At 40.8% G+C, this 23,077-nt stretch overlaps 1 protein-coding gene across 3 annotated transcripts in view; it reads right to left on the reverse strand.

The window, feature by feature from the left end:
• The window catches only part of kcnab1a (potassium voltage-gated channel, shaker-related subfamily, beta member 1 a), a 245,703-nt gene that overhangs the window by 132,710 nt on the left and 89,916 nt on the right, over positions 1–23,077 (reverse strand). Inside the window, exon 1 of one of the 3 annotated variants that reach the window (XM_017715428.2) lies at positions 10,620–11,246. The exons of the other annotated variants lie outside the window; for them this stretch is intronic. Coding sequence (XP_017570917.1) covers positions 10,620–10,831 — 212 coding nt within the window. The 5' untranslated portion in view covers positions 10,832–11,246. Of the gene's footprint in view, positions 1–10,619; positions 11,247–23,077 lie in introns of those variants that run through there. 3 annotated transcript variants of the gene reach the window in all.

The following is a 23,077-nucleotide window of genomic DNA, read 5'->3' on the forward strand; positions in this document are numbered from 1 at the left end:
TGTTTACCACCATCACCTCTTCTTTTAAAAACACTCTGTATGTGTTTAGGAACTGAGGAAACACTGCTGTTAAAGTGAAATATCTTCCTCTTCTTATTTGATATAGAATTTCATCTGCTCAACAGTTCAAGGTCTCCTTTGTCATGTTTTTTTATTTCATAATGCAGGACATATTATCAGTGATGACAGATCTGGACCGCAGGCAGGCCAGCTTAGCACCAGGACTCTTTTAATATGAAGCAATACCTTTGTAATACATGTGGTTTGACACAGTCTTGCTGAAATAACCAAGGCCTGAAAAAGACGTCGTCTGGATGGCAGCATAAGTTGCCACAACATGTTTATATCGTTCAGCATTAATGGCGCCTTCACAGATGCTCAAGTCACCTATACCATGTGCACTAATGCATCTATACCATCCAGGCTAAAGACCAGGTTGTTCTTTAACCTGGAGGACACAGTGTCCATGATTTCCAAAAAAGAATTTCAAATTTTGGTTTGTCAGACCACAGGACACTTTTCCACTTCCCCTCAGTCCATTTTAAATGAGTGCAAGCCCAGAGACAGTGGTGGTGTTTCGGGATCCGGTTTATGTACATGTTCTTTCTTGAGTTTAAGAGTTTTAACTTGCATTTATGAACTGATGAACTGTTTTCACAGACAGTGGTTTTCAGAAGTGTTCTTGAGCCCATGCAGTGATTTTCACTACAGAATCATGGCTGTTTTTAATGCAGTGCCGTCTGAAAGCCCAAAGATCACAGCCAGCCAATACCGGTTTTTGGCCTTGTCCTTTGCATACAGAGATTTCTCTGGATTCTCTGAATCTTTTAATGTTATTATGTACCGTAGACGATGAAAAGGCCTTTGCTGTTTTATGTTGAGAAACATTATTCTTGAATTGTTGCACTATTTGATCGTGCAGTCTTTCAGAGTGGTGAACCCCCCTTATCTTTACTCCGGAAAGACTCTGCTTCTCTGGGATGCTCTTTTTACACCTAATCACGTTAATGACCTGTGGAGTTTGGCTTTATTATAACATTTCTTCAGCACTTTAGAGATCAGATATTCTCTGGTTCCCCAAATACGTTGTTGGATGGGGGACATCTAAGACATAAATTCTACTTGTTTTTGCAGAGTTAAGGCACCTAAGTTGGATACAAATTTCGGGGATTCTGGGGTCTGTATCTCCAGTTTCCTGAGGGCTAGCAATGACTTGTTGGAAAAGGTGCCTTACGGTCTTCTGGCCTGTGAAGATTTGTAAAGTTCCCTCCTCCTGCAGTTTTATTCATAACCTCATCAGCAGTTAATCAATGCAGTCTCGACTTTCATCACGTAACTGTCAACTTTAATAAACCTGAAGTCAGGCCACCCCTAGCTGAAACCCAGTATTTTGTGATATGGTTTGGCTCAGGCAGCAGGACCTCTAATGCCGAGCACCTTAGCAAGGTCAAACAGAACAAAAGCTGTGCATGATAAATAGCAACACTATTTTTGTTTGTTCCTGAAGGTTAGGCTTAGAAAATGGCATATTCTTACTTTTGCATATATAATACATGTGGGACATGCTATCATTACAAAAAGGAACTTGCATATATGACACATATTGGCCATTTAATTACTGTTATTTTTATTTGTAGTACATATAGGGACTAACATCAGATAACACCCTTCATTTACTTAATTTCCACTTTAAATGGCCAAAACTGTTTTGAGAAATCAAGCTCCACTATTGATATAGATCTGAAAAAAATCCACAGCCATCCTCCCACTCAGAAGACAGGTCAACGCTACGAGTTTGAAAGGGTGTGTAGCTCTCAAGAAAAGCTACTGGTGTCCTCAAAACAATGCAATGACCACCCCAGAGTCCAGGTCTCAACATCACTCAATGAGTTTTGTATTATTTGGACGGTGAAATCTTCTAAAACTTCAGAGGTGTGTGCAGATGCCTTTGAAAAACTGAAAGCAAGTCTCCTAAAAAGAAAAGAAGAATAAAGACATGATATGAGGTTATACTATATAGTACTGTGCAAAAGTTTTAGGCATCTAAGCAAATTTTTCAAAAATTTAACTCATCAGTGAGTTTATCACAATATACATTAGAATAAAGTCCTATTCCTTATTCAAATAAACATAAAAACAATAAAAAGTAACAAGAAATTCTTGTTTTTCTTTGACTCCTTCACAGCCACCACAGACATTTGCTAATATCACCAATTACATCATGAGAACAGTTTACTGAAGCACTGATTGGTCAAACCAGGAGTTGCTTTTTAACTACATATAATGCTGGACTTCCTCGAGGAGAGGTTTGGAAATGGGTAAACAAACACAGTAACATCCAGAAAATCACTATTTATTCATAAATACATGCATATATATATATATATATATATATATATATATATATATATATATATATTTTATTATTATTTTTTTTTAATTCAAATATTAACACTTTTCTCAGCAAATAAACACAAACTACACAAATAAACAGATATTGCTTGGGTGCCTAAGACCTTTGCACAGTACTGTACTGCATGGCCTCACATCCTGACAAGGCCATAAAAATGCATGTGTGTGCACTGCAATGCATGTGCTGTAATGTTTATTGATGTAGTAAATACATAATGAAGACACAAATAACCGAGTTGCAATATCCATCTGACATTAATATGCTGTGAACTGCTGAAGTAAAGCAATCAAACGTATTTGTGTCATGTATGGGCTGCTTGTGTTCAGCCTCTCTGCTGCAGTGAGAGGTCAGGTGGCTCTCTCATGGAGAAAACAGGGCTTTCATTCGAGCGAACTGCTTTACGCCTACATACTCGGACACAGAATAGAAAAACACCTGCGAAAAATGGAACCGTGCTGGTAAGTTTTCATCAAATGAAGCAGAGGGTGAGATCTGAATGTACATATAGTCCTTGGCTTTGACAGTCTGCATGGCTGTAATAGCTCACACATTCTTCAGGGACAGAAACATACTGTTTTATTAATAGATTTCATTTTGAAACTCTGAGCAAACACAGTCCACTCCTCTCTCTCTCTTTCATATCACTTCGTTATTCCTCCTGCCCTGCAGCACACGATGGGCTAACAACATTTAGACTCGGAGAAAACATCTCGTGTATACAAAAAAGTAAAATAGATAAAAAGTAAGGCTAATTAATATTCCTGATCAGCTGAACTCACCCGCAAGGAACAAGCACAAAGAGTCTAATGAGACGTCTCCAACCTCTAAACAAAGCTGTCAATGAATCAATCGAACGCTGTGCACTATAGAGAGCCTTGGAGTTGGCCTAGTAGGCCAGTGCAGTGTCCTTTTTCTTGCTGTTTTCCCATTCACAAAAAATGTTGTACACTTTTTGCTCGCCAACACTACTCGTCCGCCAACACTATATTTACGTGGGATGGTGAGAGAGCGCTTGACTTACACCTCCTCCCGTTATGGGAGTTCAGAGACACTGCTGTTTGTATTTGTTGCTTTTTGGTGTGACCTAAACTACGAATGGGTGCTGGAAGAGGATGTACTTACTGACTGGAAGCCATAGGCTTGGGCGATATCTAAATATATATGATGATATTTTCACGAGCAGGATTACTCTTCCCTCCTCTCACCTCGAGCCCTACTTTCTATGCTATCTTTAGCTTATTTGCATTCTTGGTAGTGACTGATTTAATGTGAAGTACATACTAAATCACAGACTACTGAGTAACTCGACTACGTTTTACAATAAACTATTTCACTTTGTTCTCAAAGACTGCTAACTGTAACACCCAGGCAACCTGCTAGGCCACCTCAGGCCACTAGAGCCAAGACAAAGTTATTAGGGCTGAGCGGTAGCAGCTGTGGGCACCTTACTTAAGGAGTGCTCATACACTGCTCACTGCTCAGTCTTGAGTTCACGGAACAATGCAGTCAATAAATCAATCAATCACTGTCCAGTATGCAGAGCACTGGAAGTGGCTTAGGAGGTGGCTAGTGCAGTCTTATTTGTGCCTCTCCGAAGGTTGCATCTGTATGCAGGAATGCCCCTTCCTCCTGGTGGTTCAGAAACAGGTCCGTTAGGAGAATTTAACATTGGCGCTCATGTTGGGCCACATCAGGAGCTCTGTAGGAGACAGCTGTGTTTGGCGAGAGTGTTTGGCCTTGACCTTTTGGCTGGCTCCACCTCCAAGAGCAGGAGGAGCGCAGAACTGAGCCGAGCATCCGCCTGCTTCGTCCAAATCCACTGAAAGGTCAGCTCTGACAAGCCAGACAGCCGTGTCAAAATGCCTCTTCTTACAAAACACTAAAGGTTAGTTTTGTTTAGAAAAAAAGCTCAAGCCGCATTCTTTATTTTCACAGCATTCATTTGCTTAGAGGCAATTATCACTTAAAGGCTAGCACTGCTAACAAACACCAGAACACAAGCTACCCAAGTAGCACAAATCATTTCTGTAAAAATACACCACCAAAATTAATTTTAAGCAGGTTCAGAGAATTTTTGGGGATGTGTTTTTACTAAAACCTTTTTTGGCTTTTTGGGTGACTACAGTGTTGTAGTGTTTGTTAGCAAAGTTAGCCTCAAAATTTGGACTCCAAACATGCCTTGGCTGATCACATAAATCTAGGGTAAGTGGAAAAATTAGATTTTTGCCTACCCCAGTTAAAGGAGACTGAGGTTAGCATTAGTGGTTAGCTCCCATATGCACTTTAGTCAACACCCAGAAGGCATTATGGCCACTACTGACCCACAATATTCCCTCTTTATGGAAGCAATTTACATTTTAATCAATCTGAAGAGTGATAACAAAAACATCACTGCGTCTAAGGGAGTCTCAAGGGAGTGTTTGGGCATCCATTACCGCTGGCACTTACCACTGGCTGACAATATGGTCTCAATGGACCGGCTCTTGAGGGGTTGTGGTCTGGCATGGCTAAATGTTTCAGGGGTCTGGCTTTATTTTCTACCTCTCAAGGGTTTCCATTACCATTTCCGAATGCCAACTGGTGCTCCTGCCAGTATGCTCTGCCTCTGATCTTTCTCGTCATCACTGGTCAAATGGTCATCAGCAGCTGGCAGAGACGCTTCATGTGGCCGTGATTCGCGTCTCGAGTAATTTTAGTTTTATTTTGGCCATGTGCATGCGCATATAACTAAATGGTCAGGCATATATTTCAAAATATGTGTACTTAGATGTTGTGTTCATATTTTTAAGTATAAAATATTGCATAAAATATGTATCAAACATACAGGTCCAATACATGAATACATTGCAGTGCTTTTATAATTGTTACTATGTTATCTCTTTGCTTTTCAATATTAAAGTAATTATTATTTAAATGTGTCAGAAAACCAAATCTTCATGTTTTAATGCAAAATTTCACTTCATTATTAGCCATGTAGAAGAATCAAAGATGCATAAAAACCTTATATTATATAACATGAAGCTAGTATATAAGAGAAATATATGCAATATATTCTATTCCATACAAGTTGCCATATGTCACATATATAAGACAAATATAAGTTAGATATGGCTGTTGTTGGAAGAAAACCGTGTATGCCCAAAATGGTAATTTTACAGGAGAAGGAAAAAACCTACTTTCCTTTTAATGTAAGTCAATGGAACCAGACTTTTTTCAAATGATGTCAAAAACAAAAATGACAAAAATGGAGATACAAGATTTTCTTCTGACTACAGCGATATATGGGACACCCATTTATGATCATAAATGTCACATATATTTAAATTGCATATATTGTCACATCTGTTTGGGAGTCTATAGTTTATATAGCAAGAAATCTAGCTAGCATAACAGCTAATCCCACATGTTTGCTCCAACCCAACTCACAGCAAATAGGGATAGAGGAAAGGGTGGGCCAGCTGGAAAGCCCTGAGAACCAGTTTGAGAACCGGGGATTTAAAGTTTTAATGTGAAGTCTAACTTCTAAAAGTTCAGCTACGTTAGCTGACATGCTAATTTAGCTCTTGCACTGGGTGCACTTGCTGTCATTGCATTTACTGCATGTAGAACTTTAGTTCTGTCAAAGTTGTTTTTCCTAATTCCGTGAGGTAATTAAGGACGAGTTCAAGTCGAGTGACGAGTCAGTCAACGCACAACTTTAGTGGCCATCTTTGGGAGGTCGAAAATCTCAACAATATCCATATGCACTCCAATGGACCAATGACTTCACTCGCTGCGAGGGCCTTTCTGTTCACTACAGGTAGGTTTGATGTTATTTAGGCACATTGCGATGTAGTGTCATTGATACATACTTGTTTGCTAAATTTTGGGCACCTCTGAATAAATTACATGTTTTGTTGAATTTCTAAAGACAGTGGAAATGCAAATGTAATATTTTGTTTTATTTTTTCAGGATAATTAGAATCTATGCAGAAAAATAGCAGAAAATGGGATATTTACATGTGTTCTGTATAGAGGATGTGTTGACCACTTAAAACCAACAAACCCTATAATTTAAGCAGCACTGTTCAAACTTTTGCATGTGACTATATTTACCTATAACTTAGCGACTACGTTATTGCCAGCTTGGTCTATTGTTTAGAATATAGACCAAAAAAATAAATAATATATAAAAAATATATCGCTGTTTGCATCATTACGATCATTGATAAACTTGTCTTATACCTTCTGCTTCCAGCCTCCTACCATTACAGCACTTACGTCTGCATGCAAGCCACTGCATGGACATTTTTTTCTGACCAGTTCTCACGGGTTTCCATTACATTTCTCAACCTCAAAGGATGTTGCTGCGGACAGATGCCAGGTTCCCACAGCTCCTGCTTTTTCAGTATGTGTTTGTGATGTTTTGATGGACGTGGGAGTTACAAGTGTCATTTCTAGAAAGTCGCTTTCCTCCTGGGCACAATTCTCCTTATGAGCTCCGTTACTGACAGCGTGCCACTGCACAACAATACCTGCCAACAGCTTACGGATATCTTTAGTGAAGTGAAGTAGGATCACATAAAATTGTGTTATATCAACATATATTGAAATGCACTCTCAAGCTCCTCTTCCATTCCCTTTCATTCAACCTACAAGAGGCTTTCACTGCACTTGGGTTGCATAATATAAAACATCCTGACACTCACTTGAAACTTAGCTGTTACAGTTTCATGTGTCTCAAAAAATTTCAGTGAAAGCCGATCAGGACACCAACAACGCATCCCATGATCTTGTCGATCGCCAGACCTTCAACAATTGATTTCAATGGCTGTGTTTATATGCAAAGATTTTGCGAATCCAATTAAATAGATTCTGATTACAGATTAAGACTGAGGTGTTTTTTTCTCTACTCAACAATCTGATGGAAAATCTCCGTTTACATGGACGTTACAAGTAATCTGAGCCATAATTATGTGAACGCCACTTAATGTAGATGTTACCATGACATTGAGCATCACGTGAGTTCAGTCAGAGTGAGATGAGCAGCAGTGAGCAGTGCTTGTGTTTATAATTGCTGCAAAATGACGTCAGACTCAGGGAAACATACCTCACATGTCCTTATTAAAGAAGGCCGAGAGGAAGACGTCGTGTTCTGAGACACATAAGATGGACGTCCGTCCCACCGCCATCTTTTAAAGATCAGAGCATAAACTTCGCCTCCTCTGCAGACCCGTTTCTGCTCTGCCATGTTGAATGGTATGAACTTTCACTATGACGTGACGAACATGCAGAACGTACTTAAACTTTACGTTAGGGAATGTAATCAGATACAGGTGTTTACATGGTTATTATCCTTCTATTTAATGGATTATTTACTGGATTACCCACCTCATTCAGCCGGATAGAAACTGTAATCCAAATGACTTTAATCGGACTAGTCTAGTCTGACTGAGGTGTTTTCATGGATGCATTCTATTCCAATTTAGCAATTAGTTGGATTATTAAAGAATTATCAGGCTTGCATGTAAACGTGGCTACTGTGTCAGAGGTTGAGAAGGAGACCCCCAAGTTTTGAGCCAAGACAACAAATGTTTCCCCAAGCTAACTAGCCTAAAGCTAATGTCAACAGCTGTTTCAACGATTGCTTGTGCCACTGTTTATTCTTCTTAGCCTGCTGTTATTGTGATTTATGTATCTGGATTCTCTTGATGAAAATGAATACAGGGAGACCAACATGAGCTCCTCTATTAACGTGTTGTAGAACAGGATGAGCGAGGCATCTATAACCATAATGGCTACTCAAGCATTCATTTTCAAACACTTATTGTATCGCTGTTGTTGGAAGAAAACCTTGTATGTCCATTTTTGTCGTTTTTTTTTTAGTTTTGGACATAATTTGAAAATAACTGTTACCCTTTACATTGTGTGTAAATTTCATGATGAATAGACAAAAGGAAATGGCCCAAAATGACTTGGAAAAAGTTCTTAGACTAAAGGTAAAGGTAGGTTTTTTCCTTCTCCTGTAAAGATACCATTTTGGAGATATGAGGTTTTCTTCCGACAACAGCGATAAACCGAACAGAGAGATGTAGTAAAGAACCCAAGAAAGATAGACAAAAGAAAGATATATAGATTAGAACATCAAGAAGGTCAATGCAGTCCATGGTTTTCCTGAAAACTGTGGCCTGAGGTTTGCTCAGGTGAACCCTGGTGTGATCCACAGTGTGATTTGAAGCTATCTGCTCCTGTCAAGCAGCGTGGTTGGTATATTTGGTCACCTTTATCCCTTTTTAAAGTTTTATGAAACCAAGAAAAGAGATGGAAAGGGGCGAGGGGATGCACTGAGATGCATTGCATGGTTAAACATCTTCCCAAGTGAGATCGGCTCCTCACACAAAGGTGACGAAAAGGTGAACTAGTCCACATTTGGGAAGAAATTCTCACATGCAAAAAGAAGCCAACAATACTGTGTCCTTCCTCAATTGTACCAACAGTCTGTACAATCATCAGGCTCAAGTGTTTGGGACAGGCTAAACGATCAATAAAATATAATAAATATAACATTTCTCTGATACTTTATTAGCCCCCTTTTACCCTGTTCTTCAGGTGGTGTATTAGTGTGTGTTGTGCTGGTCTGAGTGGATCAGACAGCAGTGCTGCTGGAGTTTTTAAACACCTCAGTGTCACTGCTGGACTGAGAATAGTCCACCAACCAAAAATATCCAGCCAACAGTGTCCTGTGGGCAGTGTCCTGTGACCACTGATGAAGGACTAGAGGATGACCAACACAAACTGTGCAGCAGATGAGCTGTCGTCTCTGACTTTACATCTACAAGGTGGACTGACATGGTAGGAGTGTCTATAGAGTGGACAGCGAGTGGACACAGTGTTTAAAAACTCCAGCAGCCCTGCTGTGTCTGATCCACTCAGACCAGTGCGTCACACACTAACACACCACCACCACCACATCAGTGTTACTGCAGTGCTGAGAATGATCCACCACTCAAACAGTACCAGCTCTATGAGAGTTCATGGGGGTCCTGACCACTGAAGAACAGGGTAAAAGGGGGCTAACAAAGTATCAGAGAAACAGATGGACTACAGTCTGTAACTGTAGAACTACAAAGTGCAGCTATACAGTAAGTGGAGCTGATAAAATGGACAATAAGTGTAGAAACGAGGAGGTGCTCATAATGTTTGAAGTCAAGTTACTGATTTTTTAGTGATGCTCATGATTTTAAGTAGTCCCTGGTGGAGGTCGAGGTGTGTTTAGGGTCACTGTCCTTTTACAGAAGCAGATCTCTTTTCTCTTTTTGCCAATATTTAGCAAAACCCACTTCTCTATCTACCCGTGCTGTGTTTCCGGTGCCCCTGGCTGCCACACAGCTCCAATGCATGACAGATCCACTGCAGCGCTGAACACTTGACAAGTGTAAATATTACGGCGCAAGATTGTTACATAAATATTGTGGCGTAAGAGTTCTGTGTTTTTTTTTTAAGTGCATCAAAATGGGCTGTGCAGTAGGATTTGCAGAAAAATGGCATTTTATAAAACAGTCTGTTGCAGAGAATCAGCAGAGTCAGCATGAAAGTCGACAGAACCTCTGTACCGTGTCCGGTTTGTTGACTTTAGGCAAAACATGCATGCCTGATGTAAATGAATGTAAAGAGATGCTGCACTGGCCAAGAGATTCACACTCACATCCATTCTCTCTCTCTCTCTCTCTCTCTCTCTCTCTCTCTCATTGATAGTGACTTATACAGTACAGACACACACACACACACACACACTCCAATCTGTGTTTTATAACACAAAGAAATATATATATATATATATGTACTAATATGTATACTATATATATTCGAATCAAAGAGGAAAGTTAATGTTCGAGAGAGAGAGAGAGAGAGAGAGAGAGAGAGACTACACTGAAAAGGGAAAGTTAGGAAGTCTGAAAGACAGTGAAAGATGAGAAAAACAAAGAAGAGAGGAAAAAATGAAAGGAGAGAGAGAGGGAGGGAAGAGAGTACAGTGGAGAAAAGGAAAGTTGAAAAAAGAGAGGAAAGGAAACCGAGAGAGAGAAAAAAGTAATGTCTAAAAGAGGCAGAGTGAAATTGCCTGAGAATCATCAGAAGAGAGAGAGAGAGAGAGAGAGAGAGAGAGAGAGAGAGAGAGAGAGAGAGAGAGAGAGAGAGGCTGTAGGTGGATTAAAGCAGCTGAACGTACCGGTACTTCATGCCGGTGTGCTTTCCGGTGGACTCTTTGAGGGAGATGTGGTGTCGGGGGGTGAAGGAGCCGAAGCTGCGGGCGATGATGGCCACGGTGCGGAACTTTGCCCGCGCGGCGTTGACCACGCCGGGGCTGGTGGAGCTCTGCTTAACATGCTCCCCGTTACGGCCCTTCAGGCTGTGCTCGGTGCAGGCTATGGACACCTGCATCGCGGCCAGCGGACGGAGCACCAGGAGGGGGAGGAAGACGAGGATGCAGTCCTGGCCACTGCGAAGGAGCCGCGGTGCGAGTTTCTCGCTCAGAAGCTGAAAGTTAGTCCGTCCTCATTCAGGCGTCCAGCTGTCCTCCTCTTCTGCGCGCGTGTGTGGGAGTGTTTCAGAGTGTCCATGTGAGTGTGTGAGTGCGTGTGTGTAAGTGAGGTTGAGCGTGTGCGTGTGTGTATGTGTGTGTGTGCGTGTGTGTGTGTGTGTGTGTGGAGGAGTGTGAGCGTGTGCTGCAGTGAGTCTTCTGAGCGGATCTTCAGCAGGTCAGTGACAAAAAGCCTGTGTGCTGGAGGAGGAGGGGGGAGCGCTGTCAGGACCCTCCAACACAGCTCCGCTTCAAGAGCTTCCACACCTCCCTCTCTCTCTCTCTCTCTCTCTCTCTCTCTCTCTCTCTCTCTGTCTCTCTCTCTCTCCCTCTATCTCTCTGTTTCTCCCTTTCTCCCTCTATCTGTTTGTCTATCTCTCTCTCTGTCTCTCTCTCTCCCTCTATCTGTTTGTTTCTCCCTCTCTCGCCCTCTCTTTCTCTCTCTCTCTGTCTCTCCCTCTATCTCTCTCTCTTTCACTCCCTCTCTCTTTCTCTCTTTCTCCATCTCTCTCTCTCCTTTTCTGATCCTGCCTCTTTCTTTCTTCTTCTGACTCTTCAACTCTCTCTTTCTCCTTTTCTGAGACCATTACACACACACACACACACACACACACACACACACACACACACACTCCCGGTGCCTCAGCTTAGCGCAACAATGCTTAGCTTCAAAATTAAACTGAACACTAGTGCACTGAGTGACAGGGTGTCCGAAACAATCTGTTGGTTTATACACTGCGACAGAGACAGAGAGAGAGAGAGAGAGAGAGAGAGAGAGAGAGATGGAGGGGGGGTAGGTGCACAATCACAGTGAGACTGCTTATCTTTTAGAAAAGCAAATCAGCGGAGCTGCAGAGAGAGAGGCGAGCAAGAAGAGGAAGAAGCATGCATGTTAGAGAGAGAGAGAAAGAGAGAAAGAGGGGGGGTGAAAGGAGGACAGAAACAGACGCAGGAAGAACACAGCGCTAGGCTAAGCTGCAGGTCTGCAACAGAAGCCTCTGATAAGACTATTGAATAAGTCTGAAACCAAAGAAGAAGCGCTCAGCAAGTGATGAAGTCAGACTTCATACCAAACAGCAGAGCGGGATCAGCCTCAGGCGGTGGGTTTGAGACCTCTAAGTAGCTGAATGCAGAGGAACGCTTTCTGCCCAAATCAGCTGGATTTGTTCTTCATGCAGAATAGAACAGAATTCCAAGCCACTGGCCACCTGTGCACACAGAGGACTTAGACATCTGCGTTTATCCCAATCCTACAGTGAAACACCACATACATGAACACCAGGGGGCTGCGAGTACGCTCGCCAGAGCGGTGGGCAACCCTGCCCACAGTGCCAGGGGAGCATTTGGGGGTTAAGTGCCTTGCTCAAGGGCACTTCCGTCATGACCTGTAGGCTCAGGGGACTTTCTGGTCACAAGCCTGGTTCCCTAACCTCCAGCCTACAACTGACACATGTAACCAGAAATATTTTAATGAAGACCCTTCGTAAAAGAATCTGGCTTTCCGATCGGTGATGTTCATGTGCTCTCAATAAACAGTGTGCGTTTTTAGGCTTGTTTTTGTACAATTCCAAGACAAAAATGACCTGACTCGAGAAAAAGAACTGACCAACAGCACCTAAAAGTGGACACATTAAAGGGCTTTAATGCAATACGACAGATGCTTGCAGTTAACCCTTAGAACCCTAGAATACTGGGGAATGTTTTGGCATTTTGGGTCAATCACCATTGCAATTATAAAGTATTTGCATGTGACAGTCACACAGGCCATATGTTGGTATTTTCAGGAGGCCCTGGGCTTCTCCTGGTGCCTGCTAATTTTTTGTCGTTTTTTGCTTATAGAAATCTTGAAAACAAGTGGCACCTCAGTTACCATTTCAGAGGTTCTTCGTCTGGAGTGTTTGTGAGCTGAAAGTGCAAGAATTATGATGGTGATTCATTCTGTTGGTTATTATGAGTAGATATAAACAATCAGCATAAGGTGGACATGTTTTTATTGATTTTGTGTCCTCTTGGATTCAGGCTGAGTCCTAAAACCCTGATACACTGCAAGACAGGCCATATATATATTTGACTCCACATCTTCATTAGGTATAAAATGAACACACACATACACACACACACACACACACATACATATATATATATATATATATATATATATGTATGTGTGTGTGTGTGTGTGTGTGTGTGTGAGCACTAAATGAACTAAGGTAAATGGGGCATCCTGGCCCTGGGGACTTGAAGGTTCTGCCTCTGTCTTTATGGGTCTACAAATGTGTGTGTGTGTGTGTGTGTGTGTGTGTGTGTGTGGGTGGTCTTTGTCTAGGGTCTTTTGTAATATGAGGGACCCCCCCCCTCCAATATGAAAGTCATAATATCTAACACCTAATCCATAGTTTATTAGAAAGCCCTTTCTTTTCTAAATGCCACAGCTTTTGTGTTTTCTTTTTTTTTTGTCGTATGAAGACAGAATGAACAGCCCTTATACGTGAGCACCATTACATGCCTGGCCTTTGCTCCATACCACACAATGCAAACACACACAACCCTCAACACAGCGCTAATAAAGCTTCAGCTCCTTTTTCACTGTAATGTCACTGTAATATCACTGCTCTTCTACCCATCCGCTTCTTTTTAGCCATGTTCTCATGGCTAAATAAAGGTCTGAGGAAAAACTCAATTCTCTCTCTCTTTCCATTTTTCTCTCAGTTGGCCAGCTCTCATGTTCATCTCTGTAGAGAGAGAGAGAGAGAGAGAGAGGTGGGGATGGTGAGGAAGAAGAAGGTTTGTGCTAATGAATGTGTGAGATTATCAACACAACCTAAGCGATAACCTCCAGACACATCAGTGATCGCACGGACGCCAGCTGTGCATGTGCATGTGATGCCATCAGGTGTACACGTGTCATATTATAGGGAACCTATAGGGGTTTTATTTTCTTCTGACAACAGAAATATATATATATATATATATATATATATATATATATATATATATATATACATATACTTTTTTTGACATTTTTCAGTTGAAAATGTCTGTTGTCCTTTACACTGTACGTAAATTTCACGATGAATGGACAAAATGAAATGAAAATTTCTTCAGACGACTAGGCCTTAATCTGATCTAAGAAAACAGAGTATGCTGCTGAAATCGGATCAGATGATTAAGTGCACGTAAACACACTCGTTAAATGTTTCTCTGACAAACTCACATGTTGATATGGCTCCATTCAAGAGAAAAGACCCCGTGTAGAAGACAACAAGTCTCCAATAGTGTCTAACCCTACACAGGTTCGTTTATACTTCTAAGCTCATCTGAAGAGCCAGGTTCAGTTACTCTCCCAAGACGAAGGCCTGCTGATTTTGAAGGCTATTATTTTATTATAAAAAGCTATCATCAATAAAGTAAGTCTAGAGCTCTGTCCTTATTTTGACTGAAGTCTGGTTTTTTCCCCTTTTAGTTTTTGCGGTTAACTGGGTATCTGTTCATTAACTCTCTCTGTCAGAATACAGTGTTCATTTTAGTGCAATATATAGAATATATAATTAATTTCTCCTTAGTAACTCAAAACTGGCACTCAAGTCCGGCTTTTTTGGCCTTTTTGAAGTGTGAAGAGACCTACACCAGCAGTAATGCATGATGCAGGTTGGGGTCCTGTTTCAAAACAGGAAACGAAAATGAGGTAAAGCTTTAATCTTAACAGGCTAATGATAGTGTAGAGGCTAAAACTCAGTGGTGGACAGTAACGAAGTAAATGTAATTCGTTAATGTACTTCAGTACTTTTTTCGTATATCTGTACTTTACTGAAGTTTTTCATTTTGGGCGACTTTTTACTTTCACTCCACAACATTATGATAAATCTGTCGTTCCTTTGGGTTTATGTGTGTGTAAAAACGTAACATCAAAACAAAGTGAGCCCAGTCAGGGTATCATGTTTCTTTTTCTGAATTTACATAAACACTTCCATTTTATAGTAAATTACTTTGGGCTGGTTTATGTTTATGAACAGAGGCCTACAGATCAACACAGTATAGGATACTCATCTGTGATCCTGAGTTTAAAGCCAGTTTTTAATTAAATTTAACTTGTAACTAAGTTAAAAAGTAATCTTAAACTGAAACTTTGCTTGTTTGTAAAAGTGATTTCAGAGCCACTCGGTTCTCCCTGATGGAAACTGTTTACCTTCAGTGTTTTGTGCTTATGATCATTTTAATAGACTCTATAGACACTGGAGGACTTTCACCTGAAATGAGTTCATGAAGCGAGTCTTGTTATAAAAATGATAACAGGACATGAGTCATAATTACTCTTTTAGTACTTTTACTTTCATACTTAAGTACATTTTAAGGCAAATACTTTAGTACTTTTACTCAAGTGGAGGTCTAAAGGGAGGAACTTCTTCTTTTACTGGAGTAATATTTTGCTATCTCTACTTTAGCTCAAGTACAGGATTTGTGTACTTTGTCCACCGTTTCTAAAAGCAGCAAAGGCTGTAGAAATACTAGGGGATGTCTCAGCTTCCAAATCGAGAAATGTGTTTAAAAGCACTTCTTTTCAGCAGGCAAACTGCTTTTGTACATTTTGTACCTTCTGCAGCACTTTGTGTATAAACTACCGTAAACCCCTGACCTGATCCTGCATCACAGCCCGTACTGCGAAGCCGATGCTGATGCTCTTGGGCCGTTAGGATAAGCAGTTGGATATTGCCCAAACCTACTGTGTGCGACGACATTGTCACATTGTACAGCCCTGTGCTTGCTGCTGCTGATTACGACGACATTAATGCCCGGGTCAAGGCGCTGCACTGACCCCTAGTTAAGTCCATTACAGATTGACTGACTCCAGCTCCACCTGTGACTCACTGATTATGGCTGTAATTCTTGACCTGGAATTGATCTCTGGGTTAGTGCACTGCACACAAAAGGCCTCACCCTCCATCACCGCTACCCTTTCATTTCAGTCAAATGTTATTAGTCCACCTATTATCTTCCCGCCACATAGAGCTTCAGAGCAGAGCTTTTATTGCTAACAAACCGCTACACAAATGAAAAAACAAATGTCAAAAAAGAAAATTAAAGCAATTCGTGTAAAACGTTGCTTTAATTAGGCTAAATTATCTGCTAATATGGTGAGAAAATGTTATAAGGAAATATGAAAAAAAGATCTTGTGCTGTAAATGAACTCATAATCTTAAAATGAATAAATGTTCAGGCACTGGGATAGACTTAAATAACATTACTGTGATCTGATGTTATATTAATAATCTAAAATTAGCAAAAACAAAAAAATCAAGCCGACAAACAAACACATTTCTCCAAATGGGTAACTTTAAAGGAGAGAAACGTAATAACGTATAATGTAATTTAATGTAAAGTCATTTTAAGCCAAGCTATTTTAAATCTTCTCTATTGAGCATCATAACATTTTCTCACAGTGGTTTTTTAATGAGTTTTTAGCTTTCATTACATTACTAGAGACGAAAAACTGAAAATAAAGAACTAAAATTCATATAACAATGAAAAACAAATCAAACAATGCATTTGAGTCTTGAGTCAGTTTAATATGTGCACGAGTCAGCTAAGTGTGCGTTCAAGTTAAGTCAATCAACTGAGTGAACTTTAGAGTTGGGAGTCAGGTAAGCGCAAGTCTGAACTGAGTCACAAGTCAATTAAGCTTGCATTTGAGTTGAGTTGTGAATCAGTTGAGTATGCATTTAAGTCAAGTCATGAGTCAGTTAAGCATGCATTTGAGTCATGAGTCAGTTAAGCATGCATTTGAGTCAAGTTGCGGGTCAGATGAGTGCATGTCTGAGTCGAATTGTGAGTCAGTTAAGTACGCGTCAAAGTCGCAAGTTAGTGAAGCGCATTAGAGTCACAAGTCAGTTAAGTGCGTGTCTGAGTCATGAGGCAGGTCGACATGCAAATCTCCATTTCTAGTCTATGCTCTAAGTTGTACATGAGGCTCTTACTTTAACTAGGGCTTCTTAATGTATCAATAAGAATCAACTGAATTAATTTTCTTAATATTTTGTTTGCATAACCGAATCGATACGACATGAATGAAGGGACAGGACTCTATACGTTCAAGAGAGTGTGAGGGAAAAGGCAGCCCTGCCTCTCTAACTCAATTCCCATCCTGTGCTCCAGCACCAGAAGCTACAAATCAATGGCACAGTTAAACAGTTATGAGCTCAGCATTACAGCTGACTTATTGATCAGGAAAAATGGTTATCAGTTTCCCCTGAGGAACGTCTTGTGCTTAGAAACTCTGAAGGAACCCCTCTGCTTTGTGATGGATGTTTCTATGGAAACTAGAAAGGCAAAACAATACAGTCACACTAATCACCTTCACAAACTGTTTTTTCTCATTGCGATGTTTTAGCAATATTTCAGAGTGCAGTAAAAATACATCGTGGCTTGAAATTACTTCGGCTATTGATTTCAGACCAATTTGCATGTGAATGGGACCCCAAACACTGATCTGGTTTCTCCGCTCGGGTCTCACTTCCCAAGCCGGCAGACGCAGAATAATAAAATTACAGCACAGGCCAATAATCTGGGAAATCAGTGGAGCGTTCACTTTCAGCGCACTGTCCCAAACGTGCTGAAAGGTTTTTCAACCTACAGCTGAGTCCTCCCCCTCGCCAACTTCCAACTTCCTCTTTTTCCTTCTTTTTATTCAATCAGTGGCGTCATCAGCGGAAACACTCCGAATTGTGAGGGGTCTCAGCTGTGAATGTGAGCAGCCCTTTTGCTCATTCACACTCACATTCATATAGGTCACGCGTGCTGGCCGCAGCTCCGGCTGGTGGCTCCAGGCTTCTCTAGTGATGTAGCTTTATGCCATGGCTTTATATGGAGCTCTACTGCAGCAGGTCAGAGGCATCATGGACTAGTCTGCTTTGAATTGAGAGCTATGGACTGCACTCCATGAAAGTATGTTCCTTTGACGTAAAGGAGAAATAAATTTCCACTCTGTCTCCGTTTCTGGCTGCTGTATGTCAGATTTTTGACATACTAAGTCAAAATAGTGACACTTTCTCTAAATACTGAATTTCTATGATCAAAATCATGACAATGCCACAATACAACTTGGTATCTAGTTATAATTATTTACTATCCCAAAATAACCAGTTATTTTCTTTCAATGTAATATCTCATTGTTTTGACATAGTGTCTCAAAATCACTTGAATACTTCAAGATCTTAAGGGAGTCTACCATTTTGAGTCTTGGTTCCTCTCAGTGCTTTTTCCTCATGGTCTTATGGATTTTCTCCCCTTCAGTCTTGGTTCTTGGTTGTTTTTACTTCATGATCTTAAGGAGATTCTCATTTTGAGTCTTTGTTCCTGTTAGTGATTTTCTTTCATAATCTCATGTTTTGGCTACTCTTGGTGGTTCTTTCTCTTGCCTCAGGCTGTAAGGGAATTGGTCCAATTTAGCCTTGGTTCTACTTGATGTTGATGCTTTTAGGGAGCTTTTTCCAAAGGACTCTTGGTTCCTCTCAGTGTATCTTCCTCATGGTGGCTGGGATAGTGTAGTGGTTAACACAACTGCCTTGTAGACTGGGGTTCAATCCCCACCTGGGCAAAACACTATACCAATAAGAGTCCTTGGGCAAGACTGCTAACATCGCCTTGGCCTACCTGTGTAAAATGATCAAATTATAAGATGCTCTGGATAAGAGCGCCAGCCAAACGCCATAAATGTAATATAGACATCAGGGAGTTTTTCCAATTGAGTATTGGTTCTTCTCAGTGGTTCTACTTCAAGACCTTAGGGTGTTTGTCCTTTTGATACTTAGGTTACTGATTCAAGCTCTTACACTCTTAGAACATTTAGGTTGTTCTGAGTCTTGGTTTCTCTCAATGTTTCTTGTGCATGCTCTTAGGGAGCTTTTCCTTCAGAGTTTTGAGCTGTGTCCCAATTCAGGGGCTGCATCCTTTGGAGGCTGCATTTAAAGGCCGATTGTGTCACAGCAGCATGACTAGGCTGTCCCATTTCGAAGGATCTATTATACGCAGCTGAGAAATGTGTCCTTCTTTTCCATGGAAATGAAGGATCCAACCAATGGATCCTTCACAAGCCAACATATCCTGTTATTCATTGTGTGAGGATTCAAGAACACGGCGGCGTCAGCAGAGGACTGAACGGCAGCTGAAGAGATACTTAAAATGTATATATTGGGTTTAAACTTGAATAGTTAATTAAACAAATGGTGAAAACAACCAGTGTCGTCTGAAGCTAAACTTACATTAACATGCAGGCACCGCCAGTGAATCATCTCCAGATCTAATAAATGAAAAAATAAGAAACCTAAAAAGTTTCTGGTTCCATCTTTAAAGAACTTCAAAAGAACTTGACATCCTGAGCAGCATTTTGTGATGCAACGGTAAGAACGGGAACAGCGGTGCTGTGACAAAAACAGGAAATCCACCGTGGAACAGACCATCTCTACCGACATGGTCTACTGAATTGCAGTATAATGCAGCCCCTGAATTGGGACACACCTTTGGTTTCTCTCAGTGGTTATTCCTCATCCTCTTGGAAGTTTTTTCCAAGTGAGTCTCATCTTGGTTGCGCTTAGTAGTTTATTCTCATGCTTTTAAAATGTTGGGTTCCTCTTAGTGTTTCTTCCTCATGCATGTGCAGTAACCCTTGACTTGTTCATTTGGAGGTTGGGCCCCAAATTCAGGAAAGCTGCCTTAGGTGAAAAGTGTTATACAAATAAAACTGATTTGCTCTCCTGAAGGCTATTTTGTGCTCAACAGAGGTTGTTTTGTTCTCTACTCCAGGCTGGCTTTGACTGTCTGTTTGCTTCTGTAGTGATACTAAATCAGAGTTGACACATGAACAGAATGGACAAACTGTGCCACCAACCAACTGTACAGAAGGAACATGTGCTTTGATCATGTGATGTGCAGCAACTGTTAACTATCATCGACAGAATTACATAAAAAATGAGTTATAAACAATGGAATGGCGGACAGGCAAACAGTGCCAAAAGCTTTGCACTAGGCCAAAGTAAAAGGCCAAGTACTACTAAGCAGGCCACAGAATACAAATCGCAGTGTGTTTGAAGTGAAGACTTTAGTGAAAGTAAAAGTGAGCAATGTAAAGCACCAGCAGTTTCTACAGGCCCACTTGAGGAACCATCCATTGTCAATATATTCTTGCAATTTCTTTTGCATGCCAGACTGGATGAACCAGCTCTTTTGGAGCCTCTGAGCACCTACAGAACTCTGTATCATATATGAAGAGCCAGTAGCAAGGACGAAGAAGGCAGAGCTATGTAGCCTTAGAAAAATGACCAGCCTGGCCTTGACGAGCATGATGAGAAAACATGGCCTGTCTGAACCCCCTCCCTCCCCCTCAGTGCTCAAGGGACAGACCAGTTCACTGACCTGTTCAACGTGCTGTATGAGCCACCCGGGTTTGATGTATGCCTGCAGGCCTGTGTGTGCGGATGTGTGTTTAGACCCAGGGGAAAGGCATCCACAGTCCAGTGACTAAACCTAATACAGTTCTAGACTAGAGGATTCCTCCCTGCAGGAATGACCAACAAGGCTGAGAGACCTTCGTAAAGCTGGTTTATTTATGCAGTAATGCCGAGTGGACACATTATGGGTCTTTCAAAACCTCAGACTCACTTAGAATCACAATACATGACAGGCAAATATCTCACCGAAACACAGTTAAGCTTTAAAACGGCAGCACAGTCAGGAAAAACAGAAAAAAGTATTAAGTATTCAGAGCTTTGATTAAAACCCAAGGCATTAATATATACAGTACTTATATACTGTATATATTATACAGTAAGGGGGCAGTCATGGGCTGGATGCTGGGGAACCAGCCTTGTGACCGGAAAGTCACCGGTTCGATCCCCTAAGCCGACAGTATGTGATTGAAGTGCCCTTGAGCAAGACACCTAACTCCCAACTGCTCTCCAGGTGCTGTGGATAGGGCTGCCCACCACTCGGGGCAAGTGTGCTTATTGCCCCCTAGTGTGAGTGTTCACTAGTGTGTATGTGGTGTTTCACTGCACACATGGGTTAAATGCAGAGATTAAATTTCCCTGTTGTGGGACCAATAAGGGTCACTATATATATATATATATATATATATATATATATATATATATATATATATATATATATATGTCACGATCGGCCCCTTCCAGTCCTGTCCATGTGTTCGTGTTGTGTTTTGGTTTAGCCCTCGTGTTCTTTGTTTTGTTTTTTTCAGTCTAGCCCCCTCGTTTCGTGACTCCACCCTTGATTGTTTCCACCTGTGTTCCCGCCTGTTCCTCGTTTACCCTGTTATTATTTAGGCCCTGTGTTTGCCTCTAGTTGTCGCTGGTCTTTGTTGTTTGAACTGTTTGAACTGGTTGTGTTTATATGTTGGTTCAGTGTTTCCGTGTTTATCATTTACATTTACATTTACAGCATTTAGCAGACGCTCTTATCCAGAGCGACTTACAAGAAGTGCTTTGTCTATCTAGAGAAAGTATCATTGCTAGTTACCAATAGCTTAGAGAAAAAGACAGTCCTGGGCTCAGATACTGCTAGAAACAAATATGTCACTGCAGACACCCAGAAACAGAAGAGTTGAACGCAGAACTCTGTGCCATTCAATGCAATACAATAACAAGCTTATCATGTCTGACTTTAAATCTATCCGTGTTGGCCATCTGACTTTGGACCGTTATGACCCTGATTTGGGATTTGCCCACAGTAAAAGTCGCTTATCTCCACATATGCGTCCGCAACCTCGCTCCCTGTTACACACACACACACACACACACACACACACACACACACACACACATATATATATATATATTTACATATTATTTCCTGGACAGATCCATATAAAGTTTGAATCTTTATATGGATCAAATGATATGTTTTATGTTTTTCTACATGAAAAATAGCACATCTTCCATAGAGGATAAAATTAAACAGAAGAGTTTTCTGCTAATTTTGGTGCACAATTCAATTTGCTTGCCAACTTTAACATATGGGTAAAAAATGAGCAATAAAAAATGTGACATTTTAACCTTTGCACTGACTGCATTTTGTGATTTTACATACATAATTTCAGCAAATAACCAGTAATTGTGCATTAATAAGTGATATGTGTGAATTTTCTTTAAAGCATGTTGTTTGAGCAGGGGTGCCAAAACTTTCACACACTGCTGTATGTTTTTTTTCCCTACTTTGAAAAATAAATAACTTGTACACAAAGGCTGGAAACAAAATAACTTAAAGGGTAGTCTTGACTAATGCGCAGTACAGTACCTGTGCTCTGATGAACCAAGCAATCAGAAACCGTCATCCTTGAAACAAACATCACTGGACATCACAGTGTGAAGGACAGACTCAGTCATGATCTGAGGTGGATCATTTCCCTCCATCGAAATGAAAGCATGCCGCTGAACTATTGACTGTCCAGCTGAGGTCCAGAGAGAGAGGAGCGTTAATTAAATCACTTCAAGGTGCCAGCTAATGCCCCCTTTCCTCTTCTGAAATTACACCGAGAGCGCTTACAGAGGGCAGATCATGGCCCCACCAGGTGTGAAGTAAGGGCCGATGGTCGCGCTGAAGGAAAGAGTATGAAGATCAAAGCAATTACGCCCCTGCACCTCAATCTCTACCATTACATCAAGAAGACAGATGAACGTGTCCGTGTGTGTATGTGTGCGGTTGTGTTTGCTACACTTGTTTACATGTTATTCAACAGGAGTTCCTCACTGTTTCACATCCCCTGTCACAGAGCAGTGTAACAAACAGCATAACAGTTCTTTTAAAACCCTGAATTGTTTTGGAAATACTGATATAAAGATTGTCATGTATTTGTTTAATGTTACACAATTGAGACATTCAACAAGATTATTTTCCATAATTTTTCATAAAAATTCATGTTGCTCCTACCAAAAGACAGTTACTCCCTCCTCGGTTAACATATTTATTTGTTTTATTTCCCAGAATTACAAAATTCTGTAAATCATTTTGTACAAAAGTTTTTGAAAAGAATAACAACTGCCGTGTAACACGTTTTATAACATGTTTTTATTTCCACATTAAAGGCATCATTGATAATGTAG

The sequence above is a fragment of the Pygocentrus nattereri genome, chromosome 7 (genome assembly GCF_015220715.1).
Source record: "Pygocentrus nattereri isolate fPygNat1 chromosome 7, fPygNat1.pri, whole genome shotgun sequence".
In the NCBI taxonomy this organism is placed as follows: Eukaryota; Metazoa; Chordata; class Actinopteri; order Characiformes; family Serrasalmidae; genus Pygocentrus; species Pygocentrus nattereri.